Below are 21023 nucleotides of genomic sequence, written 5' to 3'. Positions count from 1 at the left end.
CTTGCCCTTCAACTCTGGAAAGTTTTCTTAAATGATTTCATTGGTGATGTCTTTGTGTGTGTGTGTGTGTGTGTGTGTGTGTGTGTGTCATTCCAATTTGAATATTTGGATGGATACTCCAATTGTATCTTTTCTTTTGATTTATAATTTTGTCTTTTTGCTAAGGTTGGTTTCTTCAACTTTATCATCCAGTCCTTCTATTGAGTTTTTCATTTTTTTCTATCATGTTCTTAATTTTCATTCCTTTTCTATAGCATTCTATTCTTGATTCAAGAATGTAACATTTTGTCTGCATATATTAATTTTTTTTGAAGTTTTCTTTTTCCTGCATAGTCTATTGCTTCATGTATTTTTTTTGTTTTCATTTTCTTTTGGTCTCTGTCATGTTGGAAACTTTTCTCAATTGCCTTCCTTAGCTAACTGCATAATGTGATGTGGAAGATTAAAAAGTTCATTGCCTTATCTAAATTTGACAGTTTGAAACTTCCCTTTAGGCTGATCTGGGTCAGCCATTTTGGGAGCGTTCTCCAGAGACCTTAGGTCTTATGTCTTGTGCTGGTCAGACACCCTCAGGGAATAGTCTTCCATTTTTATAAATAGAGAAATAGGCTCTGATTGCCAGCACTCTGGGAGATTCATGAAGAGGACTAGGGATCTCTGCAGTCAGGACTTAGTCCTTCTCTTTTTGATATGGTACTCTCAGCTTTTGTTTTTATTTTTTTTAAGACAGAGTCTTACTCTGTTGCTCAGGCCGGAGTGCACTGGCACGATCTTGGCTCACTGCAACCTCTGCCTCCCAGGCCAAGGGATTCTCCTGTCTCAGCCTCCTGAGTACCTGGGATGACAGATGTGTGCCACCACGCCCAGCTAATTTTTGTATTTTTAGTAGAGACAGGGTTTTGCCATGTTGGCCAAGCTGGTCCTGAACTCCTGACTTCAGGTGATCCACCTTCCTTGGCCTCCCAAAGTGCTGGGATTACAGGCGTGAGCCACCGTGCCCGGCCAGGTACTCTCATTTTTAACTGCAGATGTTGTCTTCAGACTTTTGTTAGGGTTGGGAGGAACAGATAGTCACTGTTAAATGTGTTTGGTAAAAGCATCTAAGATATTGTTCTGCTTCTTAAACAGCTGTCACTATTTTGGCCATTTTATCCTTCTCTCTGCTCCCTTCACTCTGATTTTCAAAGGTGCTTGGTTCTTTTACTTCCTATGATTTTCAGATTTCTGCCAGGTAAATCGGATTGGTTCTTGTCACCACTGCAGCTTGGAATTTTGTGTGTTAGGGATTGCTACGTTAGTTACAACTGGTCCTGCTTATTTATTTACTTATTTTTTTTGAGACAGAGTCTCACTCAGTCGCCTAGGCTGGAGTGCAGTAGCTCAATCTCGGATCACTGCATCCTCCACCTCCCAGGTTCAAGTGATTCTTTTGCCTGAGCCTCCCTGAGTAGCTGGGACTACAGGTGTGCCACCATGCCTGGCTGATTTATGTATTTTTAGTAGAGATGGGGTTTTGCCATGTTGGTCAGGCTGGTCTGGAACTCATGGTCTTGAGTGGTCTGCCCACTTTGGCCTCCCAAAGTGTAGGGATTACAGGCGTGAGCCATCGTGTCTGGCCGGTCCTGCTTATTTTTCAGCTTCCCAAATCTTCATAGCTGTTACCTCTTATTTCTCTCTGTTTTTTTAGGATTTATGTAGTTTTAGTGGGATTAGGTGTTCTTGGTTCATCATCTTAATACCATTCTAACATGCCTTTTAGATTTAAATATATGTAATGTTAATAATAACTTACAGTTAGAGCATCTTAATTAAATAAAACATATATTTACTCTCAACCAAATACAGTGAAACTTTTTCTTTAGATTCTATAGTTTTCAATAATTTGCATATGCAAAGTTTTCAAATAGTATAATATATATAAAATGTAATGGTTGACTAGAATTAATTCTAGTTTTTTTTTTTCTTTCATTACTAATTGTGTGACTCCTGGCAAATGATTACATTCTCTGGTCATAAAAATTTGGGATTGTAGCACTCTTATTTTACATGGTCATTGTAAGAGTGAAATAAAAAAAGAATTGAATGCAGCTTGGGCAACATAGCGAGACATTATCTCTACAGAAAATTCTAAAAATTAGCCAGTTGTGGTGGTGTACACCGGTGGTCCCAGTTACTCCAGAGGCTGAAGTGAGAGTCTTGAGCCCAGAAAGTTGAGGCTGCAGTAAGCTGAGCCATGATTGCACCACTGCACTCCAGCCTGTCTACAAACGAATAAAACAAAAAAAAAAGACTTGTGAAAAGTGCTGATTTTTAATTAGGAAAAGATTAAACATGGGATAGTCATGGAATTGTTTACTGAACATTAGAAATTGGTTGCAAGTACTTATGCTTCTATAAATAAATGTTTGGTCTTATTACAAATGACCCAATATAAAACAAATTTCTTATAACCTATGACATTATACAGTCAAGGTGAATCCTGCTTTTTTAGTAATATTAATAAAACTTAAAAGTAAATCACTTACGTCTCCTGTAGATTTTCTCAGAGTCATCTATCATAAGCACATAGTAGTTCCTATATAGTGCCTGAAAAGTGCCCTACAAAAGTTATTTTTTCCATCTTGGATTCTGAAGTGCAGATGTTTTTAGGCCAAGACTAAAATCTTAGTTGACATATTAGTTGACTTCTTTCTAGAAAGTAGGAGTTGAGATCCTAAAAATGAAGGTTCTTTTGAGATTTTTGTGGTAGAAACAAAAACACTGAGAATTTCAGCTCACTATTTATTGAGCAAATAACTGTGTTCTGTACTATGGAAGAGAATGGACAATAAATTAAGATATGATTTATATCCTTATATAAAGATTATTTGCATAAAGATACAAGTAATGAAATGTGGTAAGTATAATGATGATATGCATAAAAGACCTTGAGAGAGTAATGATACCTGGTTTGGGGATGTGCGTAGTAAGGAGAGAGTAAGGAAAGAATTGTCAGTGATAGGGTAATATGGATTGAATCATGTAAAGGATATATCAAGTAAACTATAATAGGATAGTTTCTTTGGGATAAAGGTGTTGGCCTTGACTCTATTTATCTGAATAACAGCCTAATTATTTTCCTTTTCTAAACTGTTTCATCAGACACAGAAACAGAACCAATGTGTGAAGGGATGGATAAAGCTCTGTTGGCTGGTACTAAGTGTTGTCTGGGTTGTATTTCTGCTTGTATCAGTTTTGTGAAATTATTTAATCTTATTGGAGAATTTTGGATTTTCGGATTAGGGATGTCCAACCTGTATTATTAGTAGCCAGCAGCTTTCTCTTGGTAGACTATGTTTAGACTAAGAAAAAAGTATTCAGGATTTACACTGGAAAAGTATTTGGCAAGAGAAGGGAGGCTTGAAGAAGAGATCATCCATTTGACAGTGTGTTCCGTAATTTAAATCTTTGTGGATCAGACTTCCTAAAAACAATTTGCTTCCAGAATGTAAGAAAGTCTTCATTAGGCAGCTCTGAATATTTTGGCTATTTGTACCTTCTTTCCCCACCCCCCAATTAAACATAGATTCCAGTGCTACAGTAATATCAATTCTGTTCCAGCCTTTCTCAATTTACCAACTCTTGCTTTTGTTTTTAATTACAAGTTTTTTTGAGACAGGATCTGGCTCTGTTGACCAGGCTGGATGGAGTGTAGTGGTTCAAGTTCACTGTAGCCTTGAACTTCTGGGCTCAAGTGATCTTCCTGCATCATCCTCTTGAGTAGCTGGAACTACAGGTTCATATCACCACACCTGCTAATATTTAAAAAAATTTTTTTGTAGCGACAGAGATCTCGCTTTGTTGGCCAGGCAGGTCTCAAACTCCTGGCTTCAAGAGAGCCTTCCGCCTCAGCCTCCCAGAGTGTTGGGATTATGGGCGTGAAGCACTGTGCTTGGCCTAAATCTTGCTTTTAATGAATAGTCTTTGCTTGAGAATCACAGTTATATTTTTAAAGAATTAATATGGCTTGGATCAAGTATCACTTTTTCTGATATACTGAAGTTGTTACATACATTATTCATTTTGCCTAATGGAAAATACATAAGGACCTTTTAAAGGTAAGTAATTTAAAAAACTTTTATTATGGAAAATTTCAAATATATACTGAAATACAATGAGATAATAAATTCTGTGTGCCTGTTGCTCAGCTTGAACCATTGTCAAGTCATAGGGCCAATCTCCTTTTAGCTATATCCCTATTACTCCCCTATACCCTTAAAACGTTTAGTAAATACCTATATTTAGTGAAGGATAGAGACAAGATACACGGGTTAGCTGAATTTTAGGAAGGTAGACTGAGGAAGAGAGAAAGAAAATGTGGATTCTGTTGCTGATGTGAACAGGTTCTCTCTGTGCCTTTGTCCTTCCCTTCTCCTTGATTGATATGTTTCTGCCAACCCGCATTTGTTGGAGCTCTTTCAAATTTGTCTTGCTAATATATCCATTATTAGACTGAGTTTTACCCTTTTTAAAAATTCCCTTCTTTCCATCAGGGTGCCTATAATTCTTTGTTTTTATTTGCTTTTCACTCACATCAAAAAGTTGGGAGGTCTGTGTCAGGGCATGAAATGTAATTTGCCCTGGGACTAAACACTCACCTGGGGATGTTAATGTTTGTGACCATCTGTACTACTGAAGAGAAGAAATTACTTTTATATCTATGGTAAATTACTCAAAATAAGCTTTTTGCCATCTTGTAGAGACTCTGTTGTCAAGGTTCAAAAATTTAATTGTAGGCTTTAACTGTTCTGCTAGATTTGAGCACTTTGGGGCTTAGATTCTGTGGAGAAAATCTTTAGCCTTCTGTAAATTGAAATTAACTTGATCAATCAAGTCATTTTCAGGATTTAAACAATTTTCTAGAAATTATAAAATTGAAATTCTTTTCATGATAAAACTATAAAAGGTAAAAAAAAAAAAAAAAGGCCTTGAGCAAGGTTTAACTTTTTTTTTTTTTTTTCTGGACTGAAATGGAGGCTTTCTTTCAAGCGAATTCCCTGATGTTTGCTCTGTGTGATTTGGCTCTATCTCTGTAACTGCTAATATGTGGCATGGATTTCAAGTTGTTTGGGATCTGGATGTGCCCAAAGTCTGTATTGCAAGACGGGATTCACAGGCATTATGTTACAAAACTGGCTTGCTGCCTTCTGTTTTCTTTTTCTATGTCCTGTGTAGCTGCATTGTTTGTTGCAGTATATGCATTAGCTGTTGTCTATGTTCAGTTTCCTGCAGGCTGACAAAGTGGGAGGGGCTTTGTTTGTTACATAGCTGAGTTTTCACTGTGTGAGTTCTTGAGTGCACATTGCAGCCATCTTAATTACACTTTTGTGCAACTGAGACTGTGCAGCTGTCTCAAAATGGCTGCTAACCTAGTCTTTGTAGCTGCTTAGGCAGCAAGTATGCCAGTGAGGAGACTTGTCACATGCATCAGGACCAGAGGTAAGAACCAATTACTCTTTATCTTAAACATTCTCATTTTTTTCTTTTTTATAAAGGAATTTAACTGAGTTTACTTAGAAGGGTGAACTTAGAGCTTGGTTTTTAAAAAGTTGAAATGTTTGGTAGAACCTTTAAGCCTTTATTATGGAAACAGTACATAGCATGGTGGGGTCAAAGGTTAAATTCCTGTAATTTCTTACCATTTTATGTTCTGTCATTGCCAGAACATTTGATCACCATAGTAGTGCATTTCTGGCTCTAATTAATGTAATATTCTTTTTGTGTAGGCTATTTTAGTGTGTTTGGTATTTATTTATAGAAATTAAAACAATGTATTATCTGAATAGATTTTTTTTTTAAAAGATCCATAAATAAGCCTTGTTTTGTACAAAGACTACAATTTTTCTACGTTTTTGTGAGGTATTGTGTGGAAGCTTTTTGGGAAGAAGGGTAATTATATAAATCATGAAAAAAATTTTTTAATACTGTCCAAAATCTTTTTTTTTTGGTATTATGGGTTGCAATTCTTTCTCATCATGCTGCCTCCTCCCAGTATCCAACTCTTTGACATTTTTAATGCTGCTTTGCTTCTTTGTTCAAATTACTTTTTGCTTAAGTTGGCATTCAGATTGAGATTTTGAATTTAGAAATAAATTCACTTCTAGTCATGGATACCTCTTTTTAAAAAATATATCTAATGTATTCAAATACCATCAGAGCTGAAGTACTCAGTTAATTAAGTGATATTTTCATTTTAGTCTTAATTTAAACCTGTAGTATATTTAAAAGAAATATAGCTCAATGATTTTGTAAATTTAATTTCAAAAAATGTAAAAAGCTTTCTTAACATTGTTTTGGAGTAGAAATGTTTATTGAGATACTGTAAGTCTGTGGTTACCCAGAAAGATGGGAGAATGAAATTCTTATTCACGTAGTATTTCAGATAGCAGAAAAAGCATATTTTAAGCAGCAATACTTAAATTGCAGTACCTATTAAAATATTTTTTAGCTGGTATGATATACTCCTGGTTTTGTCCGTAGAGTATTAAGAATATATCCCTGACTTATATGACATAGAACAGTAAGTTCTAAAGTTTCTGAGTAGAGCAGCTTTCTAAAAACAGAAACTTTTTGCAAGTTAAACTCTTAGGGAGGATTCCAATATATAAAAGGGATACTTATGGTTTCTGCTTAATTCTGCAAGGCTTAAGAAACAAAAGGACACATGTGATGTTTTATTGTTATTTACTTATTTTATATTGTAAACTTATTCACATGCCATGTGTATTTAATAAAATGAGAATAATTACACTATTAAGATAAACAAAACTTTGAAATGAGATTATACATGACAATTATAATCTTGTATTAGATCCAGATCTAGTTCACTTATTTGTAGAACCTTGGCCTCTTAAGGCACTGTGGAATTCAGTTTGAAAATTATTCTAGAATGTATCTTCGTTATGTTGTTTTTTGATGTTCATGAAGATGGAATATAAGATCTATATGTACATGACTTAACAGTTTAAAATTGTTGACTTGTCACAGCCTTGTGTTTATATTTGTTACTTTTTTTTAAACAAAATAATTATTTTTCCTAACTGAATCAGTGTCCATTTATTTAGTGGCTTAAAATATATTCTGGGGTCAGTATTTATCTCAGTTTCATCAACAGCTTTAGCATTTTTGTTTCACTTTAGTCACTACATTGTAAAATCTTTAGGACTGTCTTATATACATAGTAGATTCTCATAATTTGAACACTAATTTATGTAAATCATTCAGTCATATGAACTGTCCCTAAAAAAGAAAACGAAAAAAATTTCAATGTGTTTGAGGGATTCTATTCATCATTCCTTTCAGTAAGGTTATCCTTGGAGTGAGTATGACATAGAAAAGTGAATGTCCTGTGACCTTAATCACTCTTATTTTCATGCCTTTTAATAGTAATAACAGCTCACTATCTTGGTGGTGAGAGTGGGAGGGGAGGAGACTCTAGTGTTTAAAAATACGTGTATTTCAAAACATTTTATATAATGTAGAAAAACTGTCCATGTTGAAATTATTGAGCAGTTTATGCTGGTCTTGAGTGGGATCTTAGGGAAATTTTAATAACCCAGTCTTTTTGCCTTCTATTGCTAACTGTAATATTTACCCCTACGCTCTACAAGATTATTACTTGCACATGAGGAAATACTAATGCCCTATGGTTACTCAGGATATTATTGCTAATTCTTTCCCTGCTGTGTTGCATTTTTGCAACTGTAAGCATAAACTACCCCTTAATGAGATGATTGCTTTTGGGATTGATGATAGTTCTCAAATTTTCTGTTCCAAGTTCCAGGTTAGCTATTATGCTGGGTAATTGAGGGCATAATAAATCTGGGAGCTGAATAATTGAAGTTTTATGATGTTATTTTGTCACTTTTTAAAATTCTCCCCTTTTGTTTACCCTTTTTCATAAGCAATTTCATCTGCATAAGCCTGTAAGAGAAATGTTAGGGTGGTGGCACTGGCCAAGGGTCCAAACCTGAATTTGAATACTGTTTTTGCTACCTTTTTCTGACATTGATGAGCTTATTCCATTTTCTTTCTTTCCTTTTTTTCTTTTTTTTTTTGAGACGGAGTTCTTGTTGCCCAGACTGGAGTGCGATGGTGCGACCTCGGCTCACTGCACCCTCTGCCTCCCGGGTTCAAGCCATTCTCCTGTCTCAGCCTCCCAAATAGCTGGGATTACAAGCATGCGCCACCATGCCCAGCTAATTTTTATATTTTTAGTAGAGATGAAGTTTCTTCATGTTGGTCAGGCTGGTCTCGAACTCCTGACCTCAGGTTATCTGCCTGCTTTGGCCTCCCAAATTGCTGGGATTACAGGCATGAGCCACTGTGCCCTGCTAATTTTTTTTTTTTCGAGACGGAGTCTCACTCTGTCGCCGAGGTTGGAGTGTAGTGGTGAAATCTCAGCTCACTGCAACCTCCGCCTCCCAGGTTCAAGTGATTCTCCTGCCTCAGCCTCCCGAGTAGCTGAGATTACAGGCGCCCATCACCATGCCCGACTAATTTTTGTGGTTTTAGTAGAGACGGGGTTTCACTATGTTGGCTAGGCTGGTCTTGAACTCCTGACCTAAAGTGATCCACCTACCTAGGCCTCCCAAAGTGTTGGGATTATAGGCGTGAGCCACTGTGCCCAGCCTTCTTTCTTTCTTTACTGGAGATGAGACAGAATCTCACTCTGTTTCTCAGGCTGGAGTGCAGTGGCAATCCGAGCTCACTGCAACCTCCACTTCCTGGGTTCAAACAATTCTTGTGCCTCAGCCTCTTGAGTAGCTGGTATTACAGGCATGTGCCACCAAGCTAATTTTTTTTTTTTTAGTAGAAGTGGGGTTTTATCATGTTGGCCAAGCTGGTCTCGAACTCCTGGCCTCAAGTGATCTGACCACTTCAGCTTCCTGAAGTGCTGGGATTACAGGCATGAGGCATCATGCCCTGTGTTCGTTCCATTTTTTGATTCTCGTTTCTTTATCTATAAAATCGGGGAAAATTCCTATCTATTTGGCAAGCATATGCTCAGAATCAATTTACATAATGTTTCAGAATAGTATCTTGAAATACTCTGCAAAAATCTTGCATACTAATTTTCTCAGTAATATCCGAATGCATTTCAGTTTATTTGCCTCTGAAGTGTCATATACCTTTTCAAGTGTGATTGGATCAGTGTATATTTAAAAACTATGGGAAATTTCTTATATAACTCGTGCTCAGAAGCAAGAAGTGCTAAGTAACATCCTATCCACTTAGTAATGTTATATATTCGTTTTTGTAGTACTGGGACCTACTCTGTTAGCATAAATTAGCCATCCTTTGTTGTGTATGGATATGGCAGATGTATTTATTAAGTAAAGCCAATATAGAATGTTGACATTACAGAATTTAGAGGAGTAGGAGAAATGTTTTGGGTATAGTCTGGCTGAGTTCTTCAAATATACTGTGAGAAAATAACTTATCTAAAAACATGACTTGAATTCACGGCCTAGAGTTTCCTGTGTTTCAGTACAAATAAGAATCATAAAAACAGTAAATTCTTTCTCAAAAAAATTCATTTTCAGAGTTATAAACTGGCAGCCAGCAAACTTACTTTTATTCTTACTCACTAGCCCATTTCTCTAATTGTTTGTTTGTGTTTTTTTGTTTGTTTTTGAGACGGAGTTTCGCTCTTGTTGCCCAGGCTGGAGTGCAATGGCACGATCTCGGCTCACCGCAACCTCTGCCTCCCAGCTTCAAGCAATTCTCCTGCCTCAGCCTCCTGAGTAGCTGGGATTACAGGCATGCACCACCACACCCGGCTAATTTTGTATTTTTAGTAGAGATGGGGTTTCTCCATGTTGAGGCTGGTCTCGAACTCCTGACCTTAGGTGATCCGCCCGCCTCAGCCTCCCAAAGTGTTGGGATTACAGGCGTGAGCCACCGCGCCCGGCCCCATTTCTTTAATTGTTAACATTTAAAGTTGTCAGATTTTACCTAAAAATCTAGGTGTCTTGCTTCTTGAAAAGCAAACAACATTTTTGCTTGAGAATAGCAACCTACAATTGAGTATAGATGCTGTCTCCTTCAGATAGGGCCTTCTTTTGCCCACCTCTGGTCCTCTTCACTGAATCACGTTACCTGCGTGGCCTTGAAAGACAGTTCCTTTTAAAGACCTATCCTACGTATTTGATAGTTTATTGGCAGCCTTAAATATCTAAAATATAACTTCTAACCCAAAAGAAACTAAACGTAAGTAAAATGTAGCCTACTTTACTTAGTAGGAGAGACTTAGAATATATAAAGTCAGTTTACTCTTTAGAAGATATGGCACGTTTTATAACCTTTCACTTTGTCCTAATTTTATATAGAGTGCCATGGGAGCCAAATGAAGGAGATCCAATGGCATAACAACAAGTAACAATTGATTGAAAGTGAAGAGATTAAAGAAATTCTAATTAGAAACATATAAGTACCTTGAGATCTTTTATGTGATAATCAGTTCTGTTTTCTTTAAATGTTACCACTGTATTAAAGGACATCACTATCAACTTGATGTTCTTAATGGTAATACTGAATAAGAAAAAGTTAAAATGTATTCAAGCTATGCAGTTTACTGAACAGATAAATGAAGTAGCATTTTATAAAAGATTTTTGCCCAAATTAGTTGAGCTAAGAAGTTTTATCACTTAAAATAATGAGTAAATTTCCTAATAGAACATTTTCTTAACTGTACACTAGATTAGATAATGGCCGTTAGGCCATTACATACTTTATTTTTGTTGAAAACTTACATCTATTTACATTTATTAATTTAACGTTTACAGTGTCTATGTGAAGACTACCTTGATGATGCATGAAACATGATAATTTATAATCTTGATCTGACTTAAATTTGAATTCCACATTTCCCAGAGTGAAAGCCAGCTTGTTAACATTCAAATAATACCACGACATTGGTAACTCTAAGGAAGTGCTAAAAGAATGTTATGCCTTTTTGGAAAATGGTTTTCTAGTTAGAGTTCAACTTTAGAGAAAATTGAAAAAGTGATTAACTTGCACAGGAAACAGTGAGTCCCCTGCTTTACTGCTCTTCACACTTGGAAAAGAGAAAGTGATTTGAGAGAAAGCCTAATGTCTATTCAAATAAGTGATTGTTTTTTAATTGCCCAGGTTAGAACTCTCACAGAGTTCTCTGTTGGTGATTTGTAACAATCTGTTATTAGTCATTAATATGTGAATATGGAAATTGTGAAAACAGCACAAATTGATTTAGCAAATCTTCATCAGTTTAGTGAAAGAGGGACCTTAACACTGGAGAGAGGGTCTGAGGAGTTGCTTCTGCATCTGCCTGAGGGAATCTTGTCTTTCCTTCTGAAGTAAGCCAGATACAGCTAGCCAACTGCCAGTAGAACTATCTGACCTGGTATATCCCTTTGTTGGATATAGAGATACCTGTACCATGGCATACATAGTGGAAAACATTAGTATAGAAGTTAGGAAAAGATTACTTCTGCTTTGGTACTGTTATTAAGTAATTGTGTAGTTTTGGATAAATATTTAACCTCTTTGTGTTATCCCTGATGATTAAATGAGATGGGTTGTTGGAAGAACACCAACTTTGAGTCAAACAGTCAGGGTGAGTCCATGTTCTTCCTCTCATTAGTTATAGGTTATATGAAAAATGGATATATAGTGCTCAAAGTACAGTACCTATTTATGATTATGTGTTCAATAAGTCTTAGGTATTTTGTTTGTTTGTTTGTTTGTTCTGAGACAGAGTTTCGCTCTTGTTGCCCAAGCTGGAGTGCAATGGTGCGATCTCAGCTCACTGCAACCTCCACCTCCCAGGTTCAAGCAGTTCTCCTGCCTCAGCCTCCTGAGTAGCTGGGATTATAGGCGTGCGCCACCATGCCCGGCTAATTTTGTATTTTTAGTAGAGATGGGGTTTCACCATGTTGGCCAGGTTGGTCTCGAACTCCTGACCTTAGGTGATCTGCCTGCCTCGGCCTCCAAAAGTGCTGGGATTACAGGTGTGAGCCACCACGCCTGGCCAAGACTTAGGTATTTTTATGGAATGAGGCAAGTTACTTATTTTCAGAACTTCAGTTTTTCTTGTTTTTAAAATGGGAATAATGTTTATCATAAAGAATTAATATTGGGGTTTAAATGAGGATAACAAATATAAAGTCAAGTGAAGTGTAGCACAAATTAAATATTGGTTGCATTTGTTTCACGAGATTCCCTTTAGCACAGATCTTTGTTTTTGTTTTTGTTTTTGTTTTTGTTTTCTTTTAAAAATCATTATTTCAGGAAGAATGGAGTTGGGAGAAATCTGGTCTACTGGGTAGTTTAGAAAAGGATCTTTAGGGAGAGGGCGTTTTTAGGGGCCTGGCTGATTTACAGTAAAAATGTCAGAGAGCAGGGTGTTTAGAATCTCCAAGTGAAGACTTTGAAGAGTCTAAAGGGGACAAAATAAGAATTCTTACTTGTGCAAAGGCAGCATGGTAGAGTGAAAACTAAAACAGACTGTGAATTGATCAGTTACTCAACAAATGTAACAGTCATTTATTATGCACCTATTATTTGCCAGGTACTGTTTGATGCTTAGCATGTAAGATCCTTGCTCTCTCTCATGGAGTTTACACTTGTGGAGGGTGTGGGAAGACACAGACAATAAATATGAGAGGAGGTTGCAAATACTTAAGGATTGTGAATGCTGTGGGGTGGGGTAGAATAGGTATCTAAAAGCTAGATGAGCACTACACAAAACGTGGCCTGTGATCAGTCTGAGAACTGTTTGCTTCTGGTCCTCTGTGAGATAAGAACTGAAATCGAGAGTTTGTAGAAATTTTTACATCAATCTGATAATGTAATTTTATGTCAGTTGAGTCAAAACAATCAAGACTCATATTTTATATGCCTTATTTTAAATTTCATTTTTCAAGTAATTCATTGCCACCATATTTTACAATAGCTGATCTATAGTGGGTTGAAAATAAAACACCAGTCTTTACTGTATTCATTTTAGCAGTGAGCTAGATCAACAGTTGCCGTTGTTAGTACTTTTAGTAAGCATGTTGTGGAGATTTTCAGCTTCTTTTGATGAATAATTCACTGTCAAGTAATTAGCTTATTTGGCTTAAAAATACTTACGTCCATGTTATTTACACTATATGTTGGACTAAATTATTTTAGGTCTTTTGATTTTCAAGTACTTTTATTCATGGTTGGATGCATGATACAAGTAGGAAGAGAGCAAAATTAAAACTGTAAGGTATATAATAAGCGATTTCTTTTTTTAATTTTTAACTTCTAGATTCTGTTCTCAATGCTTAGATTATTTCTAACATTTTTTCTCAACTCGTATTTTATGATCAGTATATGGTACTTAGAAAGCTCTTTTGATACAAGACTTTTCCTCCAACGAAGAGTTAATTTATGCATGAAATTATATCATTATATTTGTCCCTATCACTTCATCTGCTGCTGGTGGGTCATAGATCCTGAGAAGAGAATATAGTTGTTTGAGGAAATTTATCGTTGATAACCTAGGTAATATTTTTGTTTGTCTATATAAGTCTACCATTTGCTATTGATAAATGATAACTTTATGCGTCCCCTCATTTATAGCCCCATTGTCTTTTTTATTTGATAGGGGTAACTTAAGAAGTATGTTGAAGATAGCTGAAAATAAGATTTAAAAATATGGAAAATATTTTGGATAACCCCTAGTTAGCATTTTAAATACTTCTTTTCATTTTATTATTTCAGATGCGGGACTAAATGAGTTTCTGGATTGTTACTTTAAAATGAAATTTAATATATCTCTAGCCTTAATGAAAATGGTAGTGGAGTAGAATTATATATTAGTAGACAATAAATTAACTAAAAAATAAATACAAATAAAAAAAGGGCCTTGCAGATAATGACTCAACTCTTGCCTTGTCAGATCTGGCCAGTAAAAACAATACATGAATGATACAGGTTTGAAAAGAATGTGGCACAGACAGAATATTTTCTTGGGAAGACATTCGTAATTTAATATGCCTAGGTTTTTATACTCAGCACATGCTTTGGTAATATTAACTAGTGGTAAATGTGTTGAATTATTTAGCCATCATAATAGTGATACCTGAAGGTACACAATTCTTATTATTTGGTGAAATGTTAAACAATATACTTCTAAGAGCAAATCTACTTAATAATGTTTACTATTTAATTGATTAGTTAAAATTTGAAAGGTAGTTGTAGAGTAGAATGAGGATAGTTTTAGGTAATGTGAATTATAATTTGTATTTTTAATGATTGTTAAACAGCAACCATTGAATTTACGTGGTCTGTGCCATAAGTAAGCTAAGGCTTTTGAATATCTCTGAGAGTTAAAAATATTTTTCTTGTGGTGGGGGGTGGAATTTCAGTTATATAAGAATTATAAATTGGTTTTCTTTTATTACCTGGATTTGAATTCTATTAGTATGTAGATAACTAGATATATTCTAGAACCAGTCAGTACATGTTGGGAAACGAATGGGGAGGGTTTACTCAGCAGTACTCTCCTTTAGTTTGGTCATGAAATGAGGACTGCTTTATGTAAATTGTTCTTACTGGCGCCAGCTAGCTGTAACTGCAGTCTGGCTGTGCTAGGGCAGCAAATAAAATGTGTCATGGATTTTCTGTTTGGAATGTATAAGAATTCAGCCTTTTGGACTGAAAGAACAGAGTTGATGCATTAGAATAGCAGTAGTGAGACCACAGTTGACAGTGAATATGTGAAATAGTGAGAAGCTATAAGCCTTTTAAGCTTTTAGTTCTTTTATAGGTTTATGCCTATTGATACTATTGGGTAATATGTGGGAGGTACTTAACTGCACACAGTTGCTGCAGACCTAATAGTTGGCAGCATAGAAAGCAGTACAAAGAATTCTGATTCTAGGCATTTTCACTTGAAATAGTCATTTTGAAGATATACTCTGTGTGTTCTGTGAGCTTTATTGACATATTGTCTGACGTTTTTTGGCTTTTGTGGTAAATGGGATGTATGCTGCACAAACTACCCAACAGATGTGAACCACTATTTGAAAGGAATTTTAATATGTAGCCAACCTACTGTATTCTTGTCTTTTTTTTTTTAATGAATATGAATCAAACAAGAAATTTAGACTCAAGAAGGCTGACCTAGAAGTCTGCATTAGCTTTTAATGTTTATACAAATGAACTAAGTAGCAGTGGTTTACAGAAGAGGAAGTCCTTTTCACAGTGTCAAGCTGCCCACAGGTAAGAGATTCAGGTCCTTTTTTGGTGACACCTACCCCCCAGGATTTATATTTTCCTCTCACCATTGGGAAGTTTTTAAAAATTTGTTTGTTTTTAGTTCTAATGAAAACAGGGTTGGTAGATCGTTTAATGTTAATATTCAGGAGATTTTGAATGCCACATTTGGATTTGGTATTTTTTAAAATGTAATTTTCGTCTTCTTAAAATTCCTTCACATTTGAATTGAAATGAACTAACAGTGGACTTCATATATGAATATTACTCATGCATACAATATGTTCATATTACATAGAAATCAGTTTTAGATCTCTTTTCATTATAGTCTGTTACTATATTCTCACTTGTAGTGACACCAACTGGTACACGCAGAGAGATGACATTTTGTAACCTCACTTAAGTATAAAGTTTTAGTTTAAATTTACCACTTTGAATTCACCTTTACAAATCAGAGTGCTTATGTTTTCAAATATGGCTCATTGACATACATTAGATAATGTATATTTATACATATAACTTGGTCAAGTTTTCTACTTCCACCCTTACTCTTTCCATTTCTCTATATTTAAATTTATTATTATTTTAGTAAACTGATTTTTAAAAGTCTAAAATGAATGTATTAATTAGGAATTCCATTAAATTTAACATTTCTTAACCTGGGTTAAAGGAACACAGCCATTTGTTATTCTTTTTTTCTATGCATGAAATATTGTATACAAAAATACAAAATTCCATTGCAATAAAAATAATCTATTACCATTGCTGTAAAGATATGAAGGTGTATGCTTATAAAGAAATGCCAATATATGTGTTCATTCATATCAGTATGGCCAGAAATATATTACTGATTGTAATAATTTTTGGAGGGTGGATGTGAAGAGTTGAATAGCAGAGTAAAGTGAAGAGTGGTAGTGAGGTAGCTTAGAGTAGTGTATCAAAGAAAGGAATTATGTAAGCAGCTCTCTGCTCTTTCCCTCCCTCTTTAGAAGTCAAACAGCAGGCTCTTTCTGTAATCACAGTGTTACTTTTAGGTGGGACTTCCAGTTCTCTAGTTTCTGAAAGTTTGGTCACTTATTGCTACATGGTTGTATACTTTAAAACTGGGGGCCAGCTGTGGTAGAAGCCACACTCGTGTTTCAGGGGCAGAAACTGTTCGTTACTTGTTGCCTTTTGACAATGTTGCTTGGATTTAAAAAAAAAAAGTATATATTTTATTAAAGTATAGAAACTTAACTTTTTTGTATATGTTTTATCTCAGTAAACAATTTCCCTATGATTGACAAAATTATGATAGTAGAAAGAAATCAATTTTGATTGATGTGTTTGAGGTTGGATGAGGGAGAAGGTCATGCTTCTTGGTATGGAAGACATACACATCTGAAACAGTAGGAAAAAGTTTTTCAAACTTCTCTTGTGCTGTTATATTGGTTAGGGGAATGCTGGGCTGGAAAGACAGTTGAGGTGGGCTAGTTTTTACATATAGACAAAGAGAAAAAGAGTTGATAGACAAAAACAGGAATTTATTGAATGCTGTTAAAGTTGGAGGTTATAGCAAAGAAAGATGAGGGACAGTAGGGATAGTAGGACAGGCTGGAGTGCAGTGGCGCAATCTCGGCTCACTGCAAGCTCCGCCTCCCGGGTTCACACCATCCTCCTGCCTCAGCCTCTCCGAGTAGCTGGGACTACAGGCGCCCGCCACCACGCCCGGCTAATTTTTTTGTATTTTTAGTAGAGACGGGGTTTCGCTGTGGTCTCGATCTCCTGACCTCGTGATCCGCCCGCCTCGGCCTCCCAAAGTGCTGGGATTACAAGCCTGAGCCACCGCACCCGGCCCAGAGGTGTATTTTGTATATAGACAACCAAAACAAAGATAAGAGTCATGAGTATGATTACAGGCGTGGTGGCTCATGCCTGTAATCCCAGCACTTTGGGAGGCCGAGGCAGGTGAATCACCTGAGGTCAGGAGTTCGAGACCAGCCTGACTAACATGGTGAAACCCCCGTTTCTACTAAAAATACAAAAAATTAGCCAGATGTGGTGGCACGCTCCTGTCATTCCAGCTACTTGGGAGGCTGAGGCAGGAGAATTGCTTGAATTCGGGAGGTGGAGGTTGCAGTGAGCCAAGGTCGCACCATTGCACTCCAGCTTGGGCAACAAGAGCTAAACTCCGTCTCTAAAAAAAAACCAAAACCAAGCAAACAAAAAAACAAAACACCAAAAAAACAAAGTCATGAGGATAAAGGTATATAGTCTTTGAGGCTATTGAAGTTGAGTGTGAATGATCCAAAATTTGGAGTATAAAAATCTTTGAGTTACTAAAAAGTGTTGGGTTCCTCTTAAGAAAGAATATGTATTTAGCAAGCAATGTAGAATCTCAAAATCTTCAAAATGAAATGAACCTAAGTGGTCAGGTAGTTTCTAATATTGCACTTTGCACAGGAACCTAATGTTTGATATTCCTGACAGATAATTATCTAGTTTATACTTCATCATTTCTAATGACAGAAGGGAGAGTCTCTGTTTTCATAAGGCAGTTTCTTCTTTTGTTGGGCATCCAAACAAATTAACATTTGTTGATTTTGAGATGAAGTTGCCTTTCATTACTTTTATTTTTGCTTCTCATAGCCCCCCACTTTCTGTCTGTCTGTAGCTCTCTTTCTCTTATATCTCTTTTACATGACAAATATGTACTATTTAAAGAAAGCTCGTTAAAATTTTCTTATGTTTTCTAGGCTAAATATCAATATCCTTTATTTTTTCCCGGCATTTCCTGGTACAACTTACTGTTCCAGAGCATTCTTTAGCATGATCATCCCACAGTTATTAATAAGTCCTTCTTTATCTGTGATGCTCAAAACTAAACATAATTACTCTAAAAATTTTCCCCTTCTCCTTGGCTATCTATTTGTTCTACAGATTAACTTTGCATTAGCATTTTTGGCAGCCACCTTGAGCTGATTTTTTGAGTTTGCGTTAAGTTAAAATACCTCAGTCTTTCCCTAATATTCATTGATAAACTTTAACATACTTTAATATTTGAAACAATTGTTACCTTATGTTTTCTTAATAATTTCTAATGTTGTTCATTATATTTACTATGCTTTGTCTCCGTCTTCCTTGCAAGGTTTTTTTCTGTTTTAATAGTGTTTTTAAAGAACTGGCTTTTGGTTCCTTAATTGCTTGCTCATTTGTTTTCTTTCATAATTTTCTTCTTTTATTGTAATTCCATGCTTTGGGATTATACCTTTTTGCCTTTATTAATGTTTTTGAGTTTGTGTTTTTTGTTAATATATGCATTTAAGGCTATCAGTTTTAATCTGAGTATCATTTTAGCTGATTTCCCTAGGTTGTGTTCTGTTAGTACTTTGTTGGTATTTTATCACTGATTTCCTCCTACATCTAAAAGTTTTTTTTTATTTATAAGGAGATAATTTTTCTATTATCTTGTTGGTATATTTATTATATTATGACTACAGAATATGGCCTTGTGTTTTTTTTTTGTCTTTGAATTTGTTAAGATTTTCTTGTCACCATATACATGGTTAATATTAATGTACATTGGCTATATTTGTGAAAAAATTATATTTTGGGTTTATTGGGTATACCGTTATATTTATTTTCCTGTTATTCTGGCATGCTAATGGGATGTTCATTCCTTATTACTTTTATTTTCTTCATCCATAGATTTATCTCTGATTGTGAATTTATTAGTTTTTTCTTGAATTATTTAAACTTGTTATATCAATAGGACATATCTCTTTTTTTGTTCTATTACTTGATTTTCAACTTGAATTCTTTTTTATATGTCATATATAGGTTTTATATGTATACCTACCCTTTTTTGCAGTACTATTTGCCTAGCATATCATTTTCTGTCTTTCTGTTTCAGCCTTCTATGCTGTTACTCTAAGGTATGTCTCGTTTATAGTGGTGCATAGCTAATGATATTTTTGTTGTTTTACACAGCTTGAAATCCATCAGGTTTTTCCCTGATTGATAATTTTCTTTATTTTTACCCCATATTCTGCAACCTGTTAGTTTGTTAACTTACACATTGCAATTATCTGGGATAAATAACATATTTATTTTAAAGATGATTGATCCTCAGTTATTTCAGCCTGCTCAAGAGTTTTACTTGTTTTTTGGAGCTTTGCTAATTTCCTTATCTGAATTTCTTCATAGGTTCTTCTGCTGTCTGGTCTTGTACTTATATTTATATATAATCATTTTAGCAAGGATCTGCGTTCTCTGTCTTTGCTCAGAAGTAATATATTTATTTCCTCACTCTTGCTGATTGCTAGCTTTGCTAGCTATAGAATTCCACAGTGAAAATAACTTTTCCCATGAATTTTGAGGATATTGGTTTTTTTTTTAGCTTTCAGTATTGCTGATGACAAGTCTGATGCCAGTTTAATTCTTTCTCTTCTGTAGTTAAATGATACTCTAAGTTATTAATATTTCCCTATAATGATTTTCTGAAATCTTATTGCAGTATGCCTAGGTGTCAAAAAACTTTATTTTGCTTGTTTTAATTTAGTTTGTTTTGGGATTCAGTAGACTTTTATTATTGGAAAACTTGTATATTTTTTCAGCTTTGCTGATTTTTTTTAAATTTTCTTATTTTTTCCCTCCTTTTTTTCTTGTTTCTTTTTTTTAGAAACTTGACTTAATTGAAAGTTGTTGCTTCTGGGTATATTTCTTATGTGTTTGTTCTTGTGGGTGTAATAGCTTCTCATACACTTAGAGGATTTTTTAATATACTATTTTAAAATGTCTTCTGTTTATTCTCCTACTAATTAGCTAGTGTTTTTTGTGGGGTTTGGCACCTGACCTTTTGTTTGAATTCTTGAATATATTCATTTTTGTATTTGAGATTTCCTGTTTTACTTTGGCTGGATGCTGATGGTTCAGGTGATTGTGAGTGGTGGGGAAGTGGTACTTGCTGCACATGGGATATGCTGATAATTTGTCTTTGGGATGGTAGCCTCCATGTCTCTCCAGGGGCATAGTGTCTATATAAGTTACTACCCTAGCTGCATTCACAAATGTCACTGCTGCCCTGGTTTAGCACTAGCATGGAAGAGAGAATGTCTGATGAACTTAACTGTTCAAATACCAATTACATGAGTGAATTTTCATGTGATGATTCACACTGGCGTATCAGGTCTAAATTGAAAGTCTGTATTTGTATCCCCTTGTCTCTGTGTAAGTGAGGTACTTTTAACTAGTTTGACATTTATCCTTTTAGTCTTTAAAATATCACTTGCATGCCTGTATACATGTTTAGATTTTTGTGTGTGTGTTTTAAAATACAATGGCATAAAACAGGAAACATTTATTGACTGCTTACAGTATCTAAGTACTTTCTATTTATTATGTCATTTAATTCCCATAACATTTCCATGAAGACAGATTTGTTATTTCAGTTTCATAGATGAGGATACTGAGGTAAGGAGAAGATATATATTTTAGATAGATAACCAGGAAATAATAGGATTAATATTTAAAAAGATATGTCTGGTCCTGGTATTTGCACTATTAATTGCAAGAGTTCTGCTTTTTTGGTACGCTTGATAATGTTTCTCAGAGATTTTTTTTTTAATGCCTGGGATATTAAGAGTTTTTGTTTTTGTATTTGCTGTGACAGTGCAGCACTAGGCATCTTGATATATTCCTTTGTAAAACATGTTGATACATTGTTAGATAGATACCTTAAAGGTCCTTTGCTGTGTCAAAATGATGCACAATTC

At 35.2% G+C, this 21023-nt stretch overlaps 1 protein-coding gene across 4 annotated transcripts in view; it reads left to right on the top strand.

Moving 5' to 3' along the window:
• Nucleotides 1–5113: 5113 nt before the first annotated feature.
• Nucleotides 5114–21023, top strand: part of ATF7IP (activating transcription factor 7 interacting protein) — a 120338-nt gene continuing 104428 nt past the window's right edge. For 2 of the 4 annotated variants that reach the window (XM_063639631.1, XM_055280538.2), the window contains exon 1: nucleotides 5508–15276. Coding sequence is in view for 2 of the 4 variants with exons in the window: in XM_055280535.2 (XP_055136510.1) it covers nucleotides 5462–5478 (17 nt within the window). In the remaining 2 variants the exon portion in view is untranslated. Of the gene's footprint in view, nucleotides 5479–5507; nucleotides 15277–21023 lie in introns of those variants that run through there. The other 2 variants (XM_055280535.2, XM_055280536.2) reach the window with 2 other exon arrangements.

This window comes from Symphalangus syndactylus, chromosome 5 (genome assembly GCF_028878055.3).
Source record: "Symphalangus syndactylus isolate Jambi chromosome 5, NHGRI_mSymSyn1-v2.1_pri, whole genome shotgun sequence".
In the NCBI taxonomy this organism is placed as follows: domain Eukaryota; kingdom Metazoa; phylum Chordata; class Mammalia; order Primates; family Hylobatidae; genus Symphalangus; species Symphalangus syndactylus.
This window is presented reverse-complemented; position numbering and strand designations above follow the sequence as displayed.